The 21,642-nt window shown below is 35.6% G+C and overlaps 1 protein-coding gene across 1 annotated transcript in view; it reads right to left on the bottom strand.

Moving 5' to 3' along the window:
• LOC131693602 (dehydrogenase/reductase SDR family member on chromosome X) overlaps nucleotides 1-21,642 on the bottom strand; it is an 80,313-nt gene that overhangs the window by 36,414 nt on the left and 22,257 nt on the right. The window contains exon 2 of the mRNA XM_058981534.1: nucleotides 9,175-10,049. Coding sequence (XP_058837517.1) covers nucleotides 9,175-9,355 — 181 coding nt within the window. The 5' untranslated portion in view covers nucleotides 9,356-10,049. The remainder of the gene's footprint in view (nucleotides 1-9,174; nucleotides 10,050-21,642) is intronic.

Here is a 21,642-nt window from a genome sequence, read left to right as displayed (position 1 = left end):
AACTATCATAAAACCTCAATTGTTACTAGGGCAACGAAGTATTGCATGTTGTCTTTCATAGCGTCGTTTTCCGTTATGGCCAAAGTTATAAACGTTATCAGTAACGAGTGTGGTGGACTTGTATAACGACGACTTCCGTTAGTCTAAACTGTTGAGTTTCAAACATCTTGAAATGAATGATCGATATCGCATCGATGCTTTCATTGTTCACAATGACTGTATTGTTCACACTGGCTTGAGACGAATTTTATTATTCGATTGCTTTGCTTGTTTGTAATACTGGCACGGTACATATCGCCAGCAGACTTTAGGAAGAAGCGTTCGTTTGATTCATTGCACTGTTAACAAGCAGAGCGACTGCTTAGGTACTGGTATCGACCGTGTAGTAATTCCATGATCCCCATCTCGAGAGAGCGCTCAATGAAATTATTCCACGATAGTTGCTATTTTTATTTCTATGGAATGGATTTCCAGTGAGACGAAAAAAAGCCACTAACAAAAGAACTCAAGTAGAAGCAGAAGCACCAAAACGCCGATGTGTCTTTTCAGAGGTACCAAAGGGTCCCGGATGGAAAAGCGATTAAAGCCGAGAGTAAGCGCTGGTAACCATTGTTTCATCGATATTGACGAGGCACTCTTAAGAGATGAAAAAACCCTCGGAAGGTACAATTGGGAGATTCGACTGTATTAAGCTTTGTTTGTCGCATTCCGATTGAGGATGAGTATACGTTGCAGTTATGGTTGCGGTCGGTCGTAACTGCGATCTGGAGCATAGTGAAAAGCGAAGACTGAATAAATATAGAAATATATTAGGCTTACAGGAGAAAAACCAGGACAAATCAAGAATTTTCCTTGACTGCCCAGGACACCAGGAGGACAGTCAATGCAAAACCAGGACATGTCCTGGGAAACCAAGACGTATGGTCACCCTAGATAATATAGTGACTGAGGTACTAACAACCTACGTACGCTACGCTTCGCAATGATAGAATGAAAATATTCGTGAAACACTGAGCAGCATGTTCGCTGGTTCAACACGTCTCGACTTGTTACGATGCGCGCACCTCCAAGCCTAGCGTGCGGTATGACTTGCGCTCGAAAATATTCAATGTTCCATCGATTCGAAAATGAGCCCACATTTCAATAGACTGGATTATGAAGGTACAGTAGGATTCCATTTTTGGCAACAATTTTATTTTTTTCAGTTGCCAAAACCGGAACCGTGCCAAAAATGGAACCTTATTTTTTAAATTAAGATTCTCAATTTACGATTTCAAAAATGTCTCAAGGATTTTTAATCATATGTGAAATGGATTGAGATGAAAGAAAAAATAAGCAAATTCAATTTTATTCATGTTTTTATCAAATTCAGACGTCGTACGGTGGGGCAGAATGATACTTTCGACGCTCAAAACCTCTAGCGCCTTTGGTATATATCCTGGAGGAATAGTGTCTTTAGCAAAGTTTCTTAGATGGAAATGATAAGTATTCTGAAAACTTTGGTTTTAATCTAGATAAGTAGAAACTGATCTAGATCAGTTCAACCTATTGACAGAGGTGTTCTATCAAAAAACTTTATTCGGCAAAGTTGTTTGTTTGATATTTTTAACACATGTACTGAAGATATATATATATATATATATATATATATATATATATATATATATATATATATATATATATATATATATATATATATATATATATATATATATATATATATATATATATATATATATATATATATATATATATATATATATATATATATATATATATATATATATATATATATATATATATATATATATATATATATATATATATATATATATATATATATATATATATATATATATATATATATATATATATATATATATATATATATATATATATATATATATGCTTTATAACTTATGTAGATGGCGCTACATGACATTTAAAAAAAATACTCGAGAAAATGAATTTTAACATTTGTAATGAAAAATATATCTCGAAATAAAGAGCGAGTAAACTGCCCATAAAAACATAAGAGTCCCATATGGATTTTTGTAGAAAATGAGTTATCTGTTGGATTCTATTCTGTACCTCCACTGATTCACAACGCACAAATAAGATTACCAGGTTTGTTTATAAAATATCGAAAAAAAAATGCCAAAACATGGTTGTCCCATCCATAAGGCTCAATCTCGAACAGAATTTTTCTCGGCTTGCTGTTTTTCAATATGGGACTCTTATGCTTTTATGGGCAGTAAAGGCGCTATTACGTAAGCTCATTAGTCAATGCAGGGCTATACCTCTGAAACCAAAGGAGTGACCCTCTTAGCAAAGTCATTCCCAAAGATTTATCAAACCCCCATCAAATTGAAACTGTTGTGTACGGTTGTCCACGTTTCTTCCTTATTCAAGATTCAAAATAATCCGTTGATTAAATTCTTCATTAAATGAATAATTTGATTGCCGTATAATTTTGAATCATCTTTGTACGCTGCAGTTGGCCTGGCCACTTTAATGCTTGTTTCATATTCCATTTGTGCCACAAACATTAATAATGACAAGAAAAATTGTGGACGAACGTCTGCAATTTTCCAGGATCCCTACATGTATTGGCTGAGTATGTGTAAACTAGACTAGACTAGACTAGAAAAATATATCTAGAAATAAATGTAAATAAAAAAAAACTTCAAAGTGTGATAAACGTTATCATGACATTCGCTCCTGGGATTGTTATCTTGTCTTTCGAGAATGTTAATGAACAATTTTGTTTAAAAAACATAGCTTTTTAAAAAAAATAAATAAATTTTATTCTCTTTAACTAACCAATCGTCGATCTTCTAGATGGAATTGATAGATTGAAAATAAAATTGCAATGTTTGAAGATAATTAGGTTTGAAGAAAACCTGTATAAATCACTTGCAACTATCCAATCAAAAGGGATTGAAACTTCAGTGCTACGGCGAAAATGTTCTCCAAAAATCTCTAGAACAATGCATTTGCGAGAAATTAACACATCAAAAGATAATATAAGTAACCCTATTTTTCAAGAGCCACCCTACCATAAATCTTTAAAAACAAATCATAACAAATTCACCATTATAGATAGCCTTGTTTATTCAGCAAACTTGCTTCAATTCATTTGTGTTATTATATTGTAGGGAATTAACCTGGTAAACTTCACGCATCTAAACAGTCGATACTTTGAACACTCCAAACACAAGAACCACTCTAATTCAATTCATTTGAAAAAAAAAAATCGCCGAAAAAACTAACAAATTTACCAAAGACATCATAAAGCTAAATCAAACTATTTGGGGCTATCAATTTTGTATTCCTAAATACGGCTTTGGGACGCACCATGGTCAGCTTTCGATGTGTACTGAAAATTTAGTGCCAAGTTTTGTAATAACGTCGTAATAAACGAAAAAGAAAGAGGCTCGAAATGTTACTTAGGTTCTATGGAAAATTTTCTCCAGAAATAGTCTTATTATCCAGTGTAGCGCATTCCCCTGTATTTGACTCCTAAAGTGCACAGACTCAGGGTCTTACTATAAAAATTGATTCCGTCAGACACTAGCTACATTGTTACCAGTTATATTATATACAAATAATACATTTCACGTATAGTGTAAAATTTAATTAACCCTTAAATTCATAACGCTGTTTTAAAACATCATTGCGAAAACCATCTCAAAATTATCACAGTAATGTATTGAAGCTATGAGACAATTTTAACAAAATTTAAAAAAAAAATGATTTGCCCCTTTGAGGGTTAATATGACTCCCATGTTTGGAAATAAAGTCAAATGTGATGACAATTGATACAGAAAATATCTATTGCACATTTTTAAAAGACCTATTATGTACAACAAGAATGTTGCCAAAAACGGAACCCATTTGTTGCCAAAATCGGAGTGTGCCGAAATGGGAGCATGCCAAAAATGGAACGTGCCAAAAACGGAATCTTACTGTAATAGAATGAAGAACAAAATGATATATTTTTGATAGGTATAACCTGGTCCAAAGGCATGCGATAGTTTCAATTTTTTTGCTCATAATTAGCATAAACCGTGACAATTCGTGAAAGCTTCTATAATAGATTCAAATTACCAGTTATTTAAATCTTTTAAAAAAATTGGCTACCCAAAGCGCTAGAGGTTTTCTCTTGCTAATTTCTTTTACTGGCCAGCTGCGCAATGTTTGATATTGTGAGATTTATTTAAAGTGAATAATTTTGAAAGTGCTCCAAACGCTAGGACAATGCTATGTTTCGAAATGTTTTGTATTGTAGTATGTTATCCTTTTTACATTTCTCTTGAAAACAGAAGTCCTCAAGTCAAGGTCACGGTGTTCCTAAAACCGTTATTAACAAAAAAATGACCATAAATTTGTCAAACGGCATTCAAAAGATACAGTATCCAAGCATCTTCTCAGTGAATTTCAAAATGATCCATCGAGGGATTCGAGAGAAATTGCAATTTGAAGTTTTATGGCACGTTTCATAAGGCTACCAGCAAACACCCACGGGTTTGGTCCTATCTCTACAAACAAATTTTTGTTGACTACTTATTTAGTACATGGCATTCGAAAGATATAGTAATCAAGTATATCTCCTGCAAGTTTGAAAATATTTCATTGACGGAATCGAAATTTATAACGGTTTGGATGTGGTATGCGGTCATAGATGGGTTTTCTACCAGACTTCAAGCGTGAATCCATGTTTGTCCATTGACTATTTAGATCGTTTATACGTGTCGCAGTTTTTAAAAAAAAACATTACCATTTAATTACATAAATATAATGTACAAAAAGTGTTATTTATATGGTGCACTGAAAAAATATGAAAATAGGATTGTCTACCAAACGTTAAATATAATGTGAAAACTAAAAAAATAAATAAAAGTTGGAATGCTTACTTCAAAAGGCCATATCTCAATGGTTTGTTGACCGATTCTAATTATTTTTTTTCCATTATTGAACAGGTAAACGTCTTATTGTTAATTTACATTAAGAAGAATATAAAACAGAGTCATCTACATCAATAAATAGGCGATATAGTTGATCTTAACTATATGTATTATCATTATTTAGTGAATATTTTTGTTTTAAAAGTAGCTGTCAATCATAGCGTATTTATATAATTGACATTCTCCTGTAATTCTGTATGCAAAAGTATAGTATGCAGTGGGTGACTTTATCAATTGTATAAAAGTTTGAAGATTTGGAAAATAAATCTTCTTCAGTTCTTCTGAGATTTTTTTCTTTAAATCAGTAAAAATTCGGTAACACATGTCCAATTTATTGTTTTGTTTTAAAGAAACTTATGTTTAGATAAAACTACGCAACTTTCTAGTATATTCGATTAATGTATTCTGATCCGCCTTTGAGTTTCAATGATGGGATCAAGTCTCCCCGGGGATCAAGTCTCCTCAGTCTCCCCTAGCAAAGTTTTCTGAGTGTTGGAAAACGTAGTTATGTTCCCAGTTTTCAAAAAAGGCGATAAGCAAAATGTAGCGGACTACAGAAGCATAACGTCGCTCTGCGCAGGTTCCAAATTGTTCGAGATCCTAGTAGAACATGTCCTCCTTAGCGAAACCAATTCATACATCTCAACCGAGCAGCACGAGTTTTTCCTGGTAGATCTACAACTACAAATTTAACTCAGTTCACCTCACATTGCATTAAAAATATCGAAAACACGGTGTCTTTGTTGAACAACTTTATTCAAAAAATTCGGCATCTGTAAAACTTCGGGATATGAAAGAATGGACTTTTCCCTTTCATTTAAAAATAAAATTAAAATATTCTGTGGGGGGTCTAGAACAACTTTATTTTAAAGTTTTTTGATTGAAAACTTAAGTTTTTTTGATGAAATTAAATCGCATTTTTGCTACTAATTGTTACTATAGGCATTCAAAAAATACTAAAAGTGAGAATCTGATTGAACAATCAGATTCACATTCTATCACATGCTGAAGTTTTAGCGATGCCGTTTTTTTTCGAATAAAATTGTTCTACCAAACACACCGTGAAAAGGGTGCACAAGTAGACACAGTGTATACCGACCTGAAAGCGGCATTCGATTATGTCATTATTCGATTATTCACTGCTGCTAGCAAAGATTGAACGACTGGCAGCGTCACCAAGTTTCATTGAATGGCTCAAATCGTATCTTAGAAATCGGTCCCTCTCCGTGAAATTAGGAAACAGTGAGTCATATAGCTTTACTAATCATTCGGGAGTGCCACAAGGGAGCAATCTTGGGCCTTTGATGTTCATTCTATTTTTTAATGACGTCTGCTTTGTTATCCCAGCGGATTGTAAACTTATCTACGCTGACAACCTGAAGCTGTTTCTCATTATTCGATCCATAGCCGACTGTATAGAGCTGCATAAACAACTAGATGCCTTCTGTAATTGGTGCTGTCGAAACTTGTTAACTGTCAGTGTCTCCAAATGCTCTGTGATTTTTTTCACACGTAAGAAAACCCTAATTTTATGGGATTACACGATAAATGGAGAATCATTGGAAAGAGTGTTGGTTGTCAGAGACCTTGGTGTTCAACTGGATTTTCAATTGTCTTTTAGAGATGCACATTGCACAGGCAAACAGAAACCTCGGTTTCATGATAAGAATCGCCAAGAAGTTTACTGATCCGCACAGCTTGCGAGCATTGTATTTTTCGCTTGTCCGTTCCGTGTTGGAAACCAATTCTATCATCTGGTGCCCATACACTGACGCCTGGATTAACAGGATAGAAGCTGTGCAAGCCGGGTTAGTCCGCTTTGCTTTAAGACTCTTACCGTGGCGTGATCCTGTGGAGCTTCCACCTTATATTGATCGTTGTCGTCTGCTAGACATGGAACCACTTGCACTATATCCATAGCCGTTTTTGTTGGAAAGTTTTTAGTCGGTCAAATTGATGCATTTTTTAGCAAATCAACATTAATGATCCCCCTAGAAGCTTAAGATCGCGGGACTTATTGAGACCTGATTTTCAGTGTACTGAGTATGGCCAGAACGAACCCATAAGGGCAATGTGTGTATTATTTAATAGTTTTTAATGAACTTTTTGATTTAGTATCCATTGATGAATTTAGGATTAGACTTAAACGACAAACGTAGTACATAAGTAATGATTGACAGTAATATTTTATAGTAATTGTGTGTAGTTTAAGTGAATTGTATTTTAGTGAAATTTTGTCAAACATTTGTGTACATAATTATTCAAAAGAAGATTGGGTTTTTACGCGCTTTTGAGGATTGCTACTAATCCTCCAATGAGCTTTTTCCAAGCCAACCAATTCATGTAGGCCATATTAGGTCGGATGGAATTTAATCAAATAAATAAATAAATAAATAGTATCTTACGATTACATAATCTCTATAAAGGTTTATCCGGAGATTTACGGGTATCTCAAAATCCTGAATTTTATCTCGTAACTATTGCACGTAGATTCGCTGATAGCATGCCATTTAGACAGGTCTTTGATTGATGTTGACATTAGAGATGGGCAATTCGTTCGCGAACGGTTGAAGTGAACTGGTTCTTTGAAGAGAATGAGCGAACGGAAGTTCTTTTTAAAAGAACGGTAGTTCTCATTTCTCTTCAAAGCGAATGAACTGAATATGACCCAAAGCCGTTTAGCGAATTTCTCGGACCGATTTTTAGGCGAACGAATGAAAATGAACTGACTTGCCGTCCCACAAACCGCTCTCTCCCAGAATAAAACCGGCGAAGAACGACTCATAAGCGAACGACTCATCTCATTCTCTATTTCTCTAGTTATACATAATGAAGAAATCGCCACCCTTGATGAACTTGTTAAGCATACAGATAATAGTTTGGGCAGCATCTGTTTGGTTCGCTAGATACAAGTAAAATATCAGCTGAACGGAAGAACGGTTCATCTGAACTAGTTCTTTTTATAGAACTGTTCAGTCGGGAATGGTTCTTCGAAGTGAACTGTTTCGCCCATCTCTAGTTGACATACCTGGTTAACCAAACTGAATGGACGAATGAGGGTCATCCAGTCTTGCCAGGCGCCCTATACTATTATACTAAAGAGACCGTGGTATGGGGGAGGGAGCAGTGGTATTTAATATTAGTTATACAAAACTCTAAGTTCTACACGGTTAGTCTTTCAAGTTGCGGTATAAGCTATTGATAACAGGACGAGTTATACGCTCTAGATTCCCGTAACTTCAATTCCAAAATTTAGAAAATTAATCTTGATGACTGGGAGCAACGGATGAAGGGCAAGTACTTTGAGCTCTTCCCCTTCTTGCTTAATCCAGATTGTTTATTTGATACTCAAGGAGGAAGACTGCATAATTGTTCGCATTACTGATCTATTAACAGGCCGTGGCTCTCTCAGAGCTCATTTGGTCAAGTTAGGAAAGGCTTAAGATAGTACATGCAGTAAATTCCATCAAAGATGCGAAATAAACGTCTGTTCTCTGTGATCTGCTTATTCTTTCAAATTTTTCAGAATATTTCACAGAAGATTTATTGGGTAGGAATGAAACTCCACGCTTTTGTGCTTAAACTTATGGGGACCGAATAAAGATAAACTAGCAAAAATAGACCAACGATAAGAAAATTCTTAAAGTTTCACCTAATTCTCGAAACAGTTTTTTCGAAATAAGGACATAAATACTTGCAGTATTAGGTGCTCGCACCTTGGATTTTTATAAATATTCAAAGAAGTTTGTCCTACTGACAATAAATTGCTCAAAAACGCTAATGAGCTTTCAAAATACAATAAATTTAAGTTTGCATCACCATCATTGAGAGACACAATCTATTTCATTCAAATCTCACACCTAATCAGTGCAGCGATTGTGTGCACAAAGCAGTACCCCAATTGATTAGAGCTCCGATGCTAATCTCTCTCCCAGTTGTTTATCGACTGCGGTCGGATTTTACAAGCCTCCCTGCGTTTGTACATAAATCGTATGCGGTGGTGCTAGTAAATATATGTACAGTAAAAAAAACAAACATCCACACAAATCCAATGCAATGCTGGTTTGGTTTCCAAAACTCGTCTCCCTTTGTCCAGCTCCGGCCACAATGTATGGCCAGTCGGACAGCACAGACAGTTCCATTCAGCAGAGATGTAAAAAACCATGCTTTAAACGTTACGCAACGAGTGTGGTTTTTGTAAACTTACCGACTTTGTTTGCACCCCGCAGCACAATGTCCTCCACGATTCCAAGGAAACCGCACTGTTGCACTTTTATCTCCGACACAAGCTGGGAGAAATTCTTGGGCATTTCCTTCGAAGACTTCATGAAGTAGAAGATACAGAACAGAAGCACAAGCACGATCCCGGCACCTATTAGCCACGCCATGGTTCCGATCGAGTGTTGTTAACTTATCCCAGATTCACACTATCAATGCACACAATTTCGACCTAAACCTTTCGAGCGGTTGCTGGTCGGTCACTTGCAATTCAAATTCCGGAAATGAAACTGTTATAACGGTGAGTTAACCCAAAAAAATGATTTGGTCAGCATAAGCACACAACCGCGATCACACTTTCTTCCACGTTTTCGCTCTCTCTCTCTGCCCGGGTGTAAATAAACCGCGATCGCCACGAACCGCCACGGATGAAACTCAGCAACGTTGTGATGGAGGCGATCTACGGGAAGGCAGTTTTCGGCACACGGCGAGTCAGCGCATTTCACTCATTCTTCTCGTTATTCGTTTCGTTCACCGCTCGCAAGACGTGCTTTGGAGTGTTTTTTTTTTTGTTTTCGGCTGAAATGTGTTGGTAGATATCTACGCTGGAGCTGCTGAGGTGGAACTGAGTACGGCGATGACGACGTCGATCTATCTACGATTTTTTTCGGCTGCTCATTTCGCCTCCGGTTTGGCGGTCACGACCGATGTGGGTTCTGCTTGTTTGGTAAACCAAGTGGCGGCGGTCGCTCGTCGTCGTGGTGGTGTGGTGAGTGGTAATCCAGTCAGGTTCGTCGCTGATGGTCGATGTGAATGTGTTACTGGCGATTAGGCGGTTTTACGATGCGTGGCCGGTTTGTGTCGCTATGGAATATAGTTCGGATAAGAAAGGAGAAATTATTGAATCTGGGATTTGTTATTCAATGCGTGATTTTGGGAATGAATGTGAATAGGTTCATTTACATCAGTTAAAAAAATATTATTTATTACAGTTTGGAAACTGCCTGAAGCTTTTCGCACTCTGTTTTGTTACGGAAATGCAAAGAAGGAAAACTTTTAGTCATCTTTCAAATTGTAGTAAACATATAGTTATCCGAAGAAGGCACGATTTGTCAGTAATGATTGGTTAAGTGTCTCACTATTAGAGCATTACAATTGGAAAAATTGGAAAGCTACATTTAAGACTATCTCAAAACTAGAAATACAGTTCAATCCATGGTGAACCAATTGAATAGTCAGCATTTCTAGTATGTCTCATAATAGATATAACCTCAGAAAGCGATGTTAAACAAACGAGTTTTTGAAATTTAAATAAAATTAATTTTGCATAAATTTAGTCAGATTTTTTCTGCGATCTTTGGATCACAACCATATGAATTTGACCTTTTTACCATTAGAGCCGTCGCAAGACCACTCGAGACCACTGGGTATTATTGAATAAAGGGACCCCTATAATTGAACAGGTACGTATAAACAAATGTTGTATTATGTCCGACAAACATTATAAACCATCACATCACAGAGATAATTGATTTCAGTATGTCGTGTTTAAATTCAAGATTTCCAAACGGTATATGAAAATAATAGTTGGAAAGATTACAAAACATTAAACGAATAGAAATATATTTTCGTTTCGTCTATCTTGACCTTTTCCGCTTAATATAATTCGCAGCTAACAGTATGCTGACGGATATATCACATGGTAATCTGACCTTCATAATTACATGGCATTGTTTGAAGTTCTGCGGAAAGGCAGAGAGAATATGATTGAGTAGAGCGGGTTTAACGTATATTCATAGTTCGAGCTCCGTTGTTCAGACAAGCAGAGCAATCTCCGTACTACATTTAGAAGTTCAAGGTTGCTTTGCTTGTTATTTAAAACTACTCTCTTGCTATTCTACGTCAGCAGATGCCAACATAGTGGTGCCCAGAAATTGTTCGGGGAAAGGGTTTTGATTTTTTTTAAATTAATGGATTAAATAACAATTGTGATTTTCTTGGTTGCAATCATAATATTAATTTAAAAGAAATTTTCGATTTGAAAAACATCCAGTTTAAGGAACTTCGAAACGAGTCTTCAATAGCATATTTTGTTTCGTTTTTGTGATTTTACATTTCTTACAAAAGAAATGTACAGAATACGCTCAAACTTTGAATTTTTTCTGAGGCCATTTTTTCATTTACCAATCGACTCAGCTCGACAAATTGGGGTAATGTCCGTATGTGTGTGTACATTAGAGTGACAGGAAAAAATGACCCCTATCGACACATGCCTGATTCGATTCCTAGTTCCACCAGCAGTACTTGCTCCAAATTTGAAGCAAATCGGAGAAGTCTAGCTACCGGACCAACGTGCCTGAAGTTTGTATGGGATTAATTGTCTACAACTTTTCCGAAGACTGCTAGTCAATCCGACTCTGTTAAAAGAAGTTATTAAACTTTTAGGGAAGTGATGTCTGAGACAGTTTTGCATGGGGCCTAGCAGTGCATGGTTGGGTAACAGTACTCGATTCCCTCGAACTATACATTTTTGTGAAATAATGATTAGATTTGAGGCAATAGTATGTTCAGAAGAATTGTAGTACATAATACGGGTTATCTTCTGGTTAGAAAATTTTAGTTCCACCTGTGACCGTAGAGAGGGCGCCAACACTAACTTTTTAACGAACAGGGGTAGAAATTAGGTGTCTTCTACAAAGTTGTAGAACAGGCATAATTCTTCCGAACATTTTGATATTCTATCTCTCTTCTATAACAAGTTAGTGATAGCGACCTCTATGCGGTGACATGTTGAACTAAAATTTTCCAACCAAAACATAACTCGTATTATGTACTACAATTCTTTTGAACATACCATTGAGCTAAATCTATCCATTATTTCACAAAAATGTTTAGTTCGAGGTTATCGAGTACTGATACCCGACCATGCACTGCTAGGCCCCATGCAAAACTGACTCAGACATCACTTCCCTAAAAGCTTAATAACTTCTTTTAACAGAGTCGGATTGACTAGCAGTCTTCGGAAAAGTTGTAGACAATTAAATTATCTGTCTTATTTTCACTTACAGTGATAATACGATGCATACAGTGCCACCTAGCGGCGAAAATGCGAGCTAGTGGGTTTTCTCCATATAAATTGTCGAAAAATCCTATACAAACTTCAGGTACGTTGGTTCGGTAGTTAGACTTGTCCGATTTGCTTCAAATTAGATGCAAATACTCCTGGTGAAACTAGGATTCGACTAAGGGGTGGGCCGATTGAGTTTTCGAAAATTCATTATTTTTCTGGGCAGTCTAGTGTACATACATGTATGTTCAACAATTTCATGTAATCATCTCAGAAATGACTGAACCGATGTAAACGAAACTAATTTCCAATGTAAGGCCTTATGTGACCATTTGATGCTTTTTTGTTTTGGACAGGTTTCAAGCATATGACTCTCAAATAAAGCAATGTGTGTAAATAATTAGTAAGCTTTTAAAAATATATTTCCGACAAGCTATAGATTGTTAAAACTCGTTCACGAACAGGGGAAATATTAAACATTTTATATTTCTATTCCTCACAGATTTTCATTATCTCAAAACGAGACCGTTGCTTAAAGAATATTGCTTTACTGGTGTATTAGTGATAAAACTAAACCGATTTTGAATATCGGTATATGAAAAGACATCTACATGATTCAAGGAATTCCACTCCGAAATTGTGAAATTACTTAATAAGGATTGAACTATTTCTCGAAAATTAATATGGAAGTTTATTTCCAAGACAAAATAATGTGTAAGCTGTCTGAATTTTTGTCCAGGGTTGATGTGTTTACCCCTTGGATTGAGCATTGCGTTCAGCCGTGAGGTACATGTTGGATAGTATATAAATACATATATCACCACGTAATCCACCTAATAGTGAGATAATAGATTTCTCATTTAATTCATATTCATATTATACTCGTGGTATCAACGAGAGCAACCATAAAATTCTAGTGAAAATTTGACTTGTTTTGCAAGATTTTTTTGCATTTCTAAAATCGGCCGGGATTTCAAGGACCCGCATTGTATGAAGGCGTTACATTGTTCGATGGTTTGCCCACTTCTGGAAAATGCTTCTTTGATTTGGAGCCCCCATCAGCTTACATGGAACTTACGGATTGAACGGGTGCAGAAGAGATTTGTTCGACTCGCACTATGAGACCTTCCATGGCGGAATCCTCTAGACCTTCCACCGTATCCTGCTCGATGTCGCTTGAGCGGTCTCGACACACTGGACTAACGCAGATAGCTTCAGTAAGTAATATTCGTAGCAAAACTTCTTAACGCTGAAATTGACTCCCCGAAGATCCTGCCCCCTCTTGATTTTCGTGCCTCGCAACGTTCTCTACGCTCATCTGGCTTACTACAACCTAGATTCCACCGTACGACGATTGGATTAAACGAACCGATAATTCGAACTTTCTCTACGGTCGAGGATCTGTTCGCATAGAAAGTTTCGCGGTATGCAATTTTTATAACTTGACTCCTGCTATTCATTAAAACTATTTTATTTGTCAGATGAATTATTTTAATAAAAAAAATATTAAATAAATTTAGTTTATACTGTTCATGGTCCAAAAAGGAGAACACATCCAATTTGACCGACTGTTTGACTGTTGTGCTATCTTATGACAAACGCCATTTTGGGGTAAACTGAGTTAGATATACCACATTACTTGTCTAAAAAATCTCTACAAAGTGGCGTTTACGGAATTTTGACATTCTGCTTGGTTACTGAGATATAGCGAGAAACGTGTTGAGAAATTTATAATTTTTTGCTTCAAATGACTGTGTCTGGGGGTTGTCTCAAATTATCTTTATGTATGAGATGTTTTTATATGTAAAACTATCTGATAAACACAATGGCATAATCATTTTCGAAACAAAAATGCACGAACTGTGAGAAAAATGCAATTTAAGTTTTAAATTGGAAATATAGCATATTTGGCAACACTGTAACCAAAAAAACTATTTTTATAGATTCCCTGACTCATTTCTTTCAAAATTCATCTCACCGATTGTTTATAGACCAAATGAAGCCCAAGATATGAATAAAAGTTAATAATTGATGATTTTTTTCTATGGAAAATTTTCCATGCACGATTATGACACGCCATACAAATTTTGTCATCAATACTCACCTATGACTCGTGTGAGACCGACTTTTGTTTATATTTTTAAAGAAAACTCGCAATGTAGTTAACCGATTTTCGTAATATTTGAGAGATTAATGCAGAATAGATAGAAGCATCATTTGTCTTCTTTGAATTTTTTATACTATGTATAAGTTTCAAGATATTCAATCTCAAACTTTAAAAATCGTTTTTCTCGAAATGTGCAAAATGGCGCTTGTCATAAGATAGCACAACAGCGACGACGTGTAAAACATGCGACTGCTTGAAAATTCAAATCGAAAGATTAACCAAGCTAAACGATGATTCGGCAACCATCGATGAGCTAGAAAAGAAAAATAACAAACACTATAAACTAGTCGAATTGATGACCAGCACTCGAGCCAAGGATTTAGATTTAGCAAAAGGCGTAGCCTTGCATCTCATCTCGTTTGACTTGCAGAAAACTTTTCCTTTGCCAAATGTCACCACAAGTGAAGCTTACTACAAATGTCGATTATCAATTTTAAACTTGGGAATACACGACCTAGTGTTAAAACAAGGATACATGTATCTGTGGCAAGAAGGAACAGCTTCGCGAGGAGCCCAATAAGTAGATTCTTGTTTGATCCAGTACATTAAAACTGATGTAAAATCAAAGGAACTTGTGTGTTGATCTGATGCATGTGGCGTCAGATCAGAAACATCAAAAACGCTTTGATTTGGATCTCGATGAATGTTCCGTTGACATCATTGAACACAAATTTTGCGTCAGCGGATATAGTTAGGGTAAGGTGGGGCAAATCCGACCGTTGGGTTAACCCGACCCCCCGCTGTTATCGAAAATCGGGAGCACTACGCGAACTAATATCAGTGTTGTCGTGTAGACCATCGAAAATAATCATAATGGTGGTATGACAGCATTTTATTAGTCTTCATTCATGATGCTCAAACGACAATAAGTGTGTTTTTACAACTTTTGATTTGATTTTTGTTTTTGTGCATCATTGACTGCAGGATATTTCTGGTTGTTAAAGTGATTGCATAAACAATGTAAGTGGATTTAAATTCTTTGATTAAAGTCCTACAAAGTGCATAGATGAATTTAGTCCAACTTTTTTTACATTTCTTATAAAAGAAATGTATAGAATTCGCTCAAACTTTCAAGATTTTTTCCGAGGCCCGGAGGGCCGAGTCTTATATACCAATCGACTCAGCTCGACGATTTGGGACAATGTCTGTGTGTGTGTGTGTCTGTGTGTGTGTGTGTATGTAACGGACAAATTCTCATTCGTGTTTCTCAGTAATGGCTGAACCGATCTTATCCAAACCAATTTTAAATGAAAGAACTAAAAAACAGTATGAACGCTATTAATTTGTTTTTGATTCTGATGTTTAGTTTCCAAGATATGAATGTTTGAATGCGTAAAAATGGCGTTTTTTGCAGTTTTTTTGAATTATCTGCCGAAATTGACAATATAGATTAACAATTTATATGTTTTTAAACAGCTTTAACGAACACCTTTCGAACAAGCTATAGATTGTTGAAATCGGACTATTATCAAAAGAGATATTTAACATTAAATGCGGACGAAAGATTTTTATCATTTCCCATTGCCAGAAATATGACCAAAAACATGTAATCTATTATTAACGCCAAAACGGCTTATTTTAGGTCAATAGTATCTTCGGAGAATTTAATGGAGGCAATATGCCCTTTCTTTTGGTATAGTGCTTTTGCTGATTAATCTCCCTATGAGTGAGATATTTTCATAAATTTTCTTGGAAGTGATTATATCGAAATGATGCCTTCAGCAAATTTGTAGCTCTTGCTTTTGCGAATAACTTTACTGAAAACTTCAAATATCTATTTTGAATACTTTAAAAGTTATGGCTTGTTGTTTGTGTTCAATATAGTAATAATCCATTGAAATAAGCCAAACATCATTACGATAAAACGAATTTTGTATTTCATTTTTCTATCTACAACCGCTAGAAATAATCACCGAACACTTCCAAGTTGTCTGGAAGGAACTTGATAACTTATCAGTGCAAAAATGTTCATTTGAACGAACCTTCTGACTGCAATTTTTCTAACTTATAACCATCGGATCGATCTGGAACATATCGGAACATGAAAAGCGAAATAAATAATTCCAAGCAACGGCGTAGCCAAGAGAAGGTTTTGGGGTTTAACACCATACAACCCTTCTCCCCCCCCCCCCACCACAACCATAAAAAAATAATGGATTGAAGTTGAAAATTTATTGATGCAGACTGATTTAATTCAATATTACAATAACAATTATCTGATTCGTAGATTGATAACCTGTTGTTGTAAACATCATGAGGACTTTTGATAAATTGTCGCAATGGGGTCCTGATATGTAACTGATCTATTGGTCTTGATTTCACAGTTGTCTAATAGCATCAATATCAAATTCATGCCTGAAAACATTCCAATAGAAAATTCCAGAGTTCTGTAATCAATCATAATCCTCAGATTTCTTTTCAAATTGAGCTCGCTTTTGTAGAGATGTACTGTAATAAGGGTCTTTATTTAATAGGAAGCGAAGTTAAAATTGATTTAATGTCTATGAAACATAGAACTGCTCACCAAAAAAATGCATAACTTTCAACATTTGCTAAAAATGTTTTTGCCTTTCTCATACACTCTAAAATTCGTCAATCTAATCCCGACCCGGAGGGCGAAGTGTCATATGCCAATCGACTCAGTTCGTCGAGATCGGAAAATGTCTGTGTGTATGTATGTGTGTGTATATGTGTATGTGGAAAAAAATGTGACCTCGGTTTCTCAGAGATGGCTGGACCGATTTGCACAAAGTTAGTCTCAAATTAAAGGTACAACCTTCCCATCGGCTGCAATTGATTTTTTTTTATTGATTGGACTTCCGGTTCCAGAGTTACGAGTTGAAGAGTGCAATCACACATCAAATTCCCATATAAACTGAAATGAAACATTTGCAAAATCAAATTTGTATTTTTGATACCAAAGGACTTTAAAATGCATGAAACATTGAGATTTGATGTAAACTCGAAAAAAATAATGTTCGACAAAAATTGACTTTTTGACATTAAAAATGTCTTACTCCACTATCTGGGGCTAGGTGTCATTCTAAAATCTAAACTATCTCCCATGTAACGAAACTATGTAAGGTTTGCACGCTTATAACTCCGATATTACTAGATGGATTTTAATCATTCATACACCAACCGATTCAGAAACACCTAACTTAAATATTGGTAATAATTTAATATCTCCCCAATAAAAGTAGACTTTTGGAAATTGGTAAAATTAAAAAGTTCACGAAAAACGGGAAAATTACCATTCGTGAGGCAGATTTCTCAGACACAGCCGTCAAAAGAGGGCAGCTTAGTGACTCAATGAAAGGCGAAAAGTCATAAATAGAAGCGACGCATGTCCGTTTAAATCAGTTGTTCCTCTTATCCCATATAAGCAACATCGTCTCCGGGCGATGCAATAAGCGCTATCGATTTTCGGCAACGTTGGCATTTGCACACACTCGCACCTATTTGACTAAACCATATACGGTTAGTTTATAAATAGAGGTGACGCGTACCCGTTTGAATCAGTTTTTGTTCTTATGTCGAACGGGTAAGATCATGGCTGCAGCGTCTGGGCACTATAATAAGCGGTAGACGCTATGCATTTTCGGCAGCGGTGGCCGTGTGCGGATTTTTCGGGTACCAGCACGGTGTCACAGAATGATTTGCAAAGTGGGTGGGTGGGGTGGTTTGGATTTAATTCAATACGGTGTGTGCTGCCGTTTGAATAAAATATATTTATTTTTATGCATGCGTGTGCGTTGTAACTTGTTAATCCATGTTTACGGCGCATTGTAGCTGCCTAGGGTAAAGAGCCTATTGGTTTTCATATGTTTCATATTTTGGTTATATGTTTTTTTATCAGTAAGGCATCTGACAACGTGCTTCTGTAGTTATTGCACTGTTCAGCAGCGTAGTATTTTATATAGGGGAGTACGCTCAGGTTTTATTACGCGGTATTTTTTACGCGAATTTTGAAATTTCCGCGGTTTTCATTTACGCGTTTTTTTGAAATTTAGGCGGTTTTCATTTGCACGGCCTGTATCCCCTGCGTAAAAAAACCTGAGTGTAATTGCATCGGAAACAATCACATTCCCAGCAGAACTTTTTGTTTTCTAATTTCAAACACTTTTGTTTCGTACTGTACACAACGGAAAATTTTAAAACAGAACTTACCGTCCCAGCAGCAGTTTAGGCGGGTGTTCTTTTTCGATTCAAATTCAAGCCATGTCTTAATCGTTACTGGACTTAAAATTGTTTTCCCAGTTTATCCAGTCAGAGTATCTGTCCTGCGCTATGTAGTTAAAACACAGTTCTAATTGCGTTTTAAAGTATACAACAAATAGAACGGTTAGGTATACTAATTTAAATTTTAAAATATATCTGTTTGAAATTATGCAACAAACCGCTGTACTGAAGATATAATTATGTCAGTCCTATTACCACATAAAACACCTATATAACATAAAACGCTGCAGAATTGGTTTAATAATACAATGTTTACACTACAGAGTTATAACACGTTTTAATAATTAGCAACAAGAGAAAGTGTCACCAAGATAGCATAAAACCCGTTTTAACTGGTAGTGCGAACGTTGCATAACAATGTAATTTATCAAATAATTTCATTTTTTTCACCACTAATCGATCAAGAAATACTTAACCTTAAGATTGTTTACTTAAGTTCATTAATACATTATTGAAAATTTAAATGGAAAATGAAATTTCATATTTCATGGAGAATATATTTCCGTTGGCGGGCGTAGGCTTCCTCATCACAGCTCTCAATATGGAACTTTTCTTTTGAATATATTTTCTGGACAGACCAGCCTATTTTTACTATATGGATTAGCCAAATAATGCCAATCACCTAGTGAGATACTTGATTAATTAATAGATTATCGTTAAAAGACCTTCAATAAATTATGTTTTAATGGGGAGGGTATATAGCAAATTGTAACATAAAAACAGGCGAGTGAGCAAGAACTTGAGTCGATATGTGTGATAGATAAAATACATTTGCACGCTCTTGAAAATAGCTACATTTTTAATGTCACCGTGGTCGTGTCCTGTACACAACCCTTTAATTTTTGGACTTTTGCACATTTTTGCATTTCTCATATAGAAAGGTTATGCAATCACTCTAAAAATCGACAATCATAGCGGCCCGGAGGGAGTATGCAGTGAGGGGTTGCTACTTTAAAATTAAAACTAGTTTAAAATTTCTTAACAAGTTGAAAATTTTCGGCAGGACCCGGACCTCCCGGATCTTTCTCCATGATCCGCCGCTGGTTTCAAGCGAGGTTTCAGTATCACATAGTATCTCAAGATCGTGGCTGTTGATCCATTGTATGTATGTGCAAATCGTACTGAACATGTACTATTCATTTCCACCATTGTATTGAACATAACCAGCCATGAAATCGTAGTCTGGACAAATGAGAAAAGCACAATAGCACCACTAGGTGGATTAAAACAGGTTTTTATTTTGGGAATGCGTCGAGTTGAGACGAAAACGTAATATGATTAATAACAAGGATAACGCTTTCCGAATGTAGAGAGAAATTTATGAAAAATGACGATTTCCATGCGACTCTAGCAGGTCCTGATCGATTTTGATGAGCATTTGATTTTTGTTGTATGGCCAATTATATGTATAGATCAAATGCTCAAAAACGGTAATTTAAGGATAGCATCATTCTGAAACCGCCAATCTCGGAGGTTTAGTATTTTCGATGAGTTTTACAATCGTTAAACAGCGCTTCATTTGATAAAATAATTCTGACGGTATATCGTCCAAGAAGTATTTATGGTGAATTTTCTCAGGTTAACATTCATGACCACAATAAAGACTCAACAAATTCGCTAAAGACACGAACTCTGTTACTATTGTCTGAAAAATAATTCTGCATAATTTTAAAACTTCAAAAATTATGGTTTCGGAATTATGCCGTTTGGACAGTAAGATCGATTTTCACCAAACACTCACAAAACCGAATTTCTGGCTACGCCGCTGGCTTCAAGTAAGTAGAAACAAAGTCGTTCTACACTCGTTCACAAGAAACTTCTTCGAATGCTGAATATCTATTATAATACATTGAAACCCCGATTTTATCAGCCAAATATGAACATATGTTTGATGGGCTCTAGCAGACGAACAAGACTGAATTCGAGTAAATCCTTTCTTGAGCATGATTTCCTTATCATGAAGATGGAAATACGCAAAAATAAAAAGTTCATCATAATCAGAAATAGTTATCAGACTACATCAAGGGACGGGAAGAATATTTTAACAGCTTCAGTTTATTATAAAGAAAAAACGTTATTAATCCACCTAACAGTGTGATGAGACATTTCTTATAACTCTTATCACTCTCTTCGGATATTATATCGTTTGAGAACATTTAGAACTTGATGCTTCGCGATGTTTTTGATAACACATACTACATGGGATAGTGGCAGGACTCAGAGAATCACTCAAATCAGCATAGGACAACATCAGTGCTAGAAATCTCAAACCAAATCAATGGGAAGGCGAAAAAATGGCCCATAAAATAGACATACAAACGAATTATTGCTAATGCTCTGTTAATAAAATATCTAAATTCCTCAATCAATGCATTGTGGTGGGAAAACTGATTTTTCTAAAGGGGTTATGTATATTGTACTGAACCAAAAAAAATCGATTTGTTTTAATCGATTTAAAGTTTATACTTTACTCAAATTTCCAACGCGACTGAGAATTAAGAAATCAACGCTTTTTCTTGAAAAAACCCACCATTCAAAGAAAATCAACAGTGCATATTTTTAGACTTGGTTTTATTTCCTATTTAAGAACTATTGTGTTTTTTACATCCTAGATTGCATGATTCAGTGATCGAAACCCAAAACTTCATGAAGTATTTGAAATTATTAAATTAAAATTTGTGTTTGCTATTGAAATTGACAAAATGATTGTATATATAGTATATAGTCCCTTTGGCGATTGTTTACTTTTTTGGTCCCACCTATCAGCATTGAAGTATCGCCCTTACGTTTTTTTACAATACCAATTTTACAATTGGTGGGGGTTTGGTGAAAATCGATCTTAATGTCTAAACGGCATAATTCCGAAACCGTAATTTTTGAAATTTTAAAATTATGCAGAATTAATTTTTCAGAAAATAGTAACAAGCAAAAAAGTACCAAAGTCCAAAAAAATCAATTTTTGTCAAACGTAATTTTTTCGA

The sequence above is a fragment of the Topomyia yanbarensis genome, chromosome 3, assembly GCF_030247195.1.
Source record: "Topomyia yanbarensis strain Yona2022 chromosome 3, ASM3024719v1, whole genome shotgun sequence".
Taxonomy (NCBI): domain Eukaryota; kingdom Metazoa; phylum Arthropoda; class Insecta; order Diptera; family Culicidae; genus Topomyia; species Topomyia yanbarensis.
Note: the sequence above shows the minus strand (reverse complement) of the source record. Positions and strands in the feature narration are given on the sequence as shown.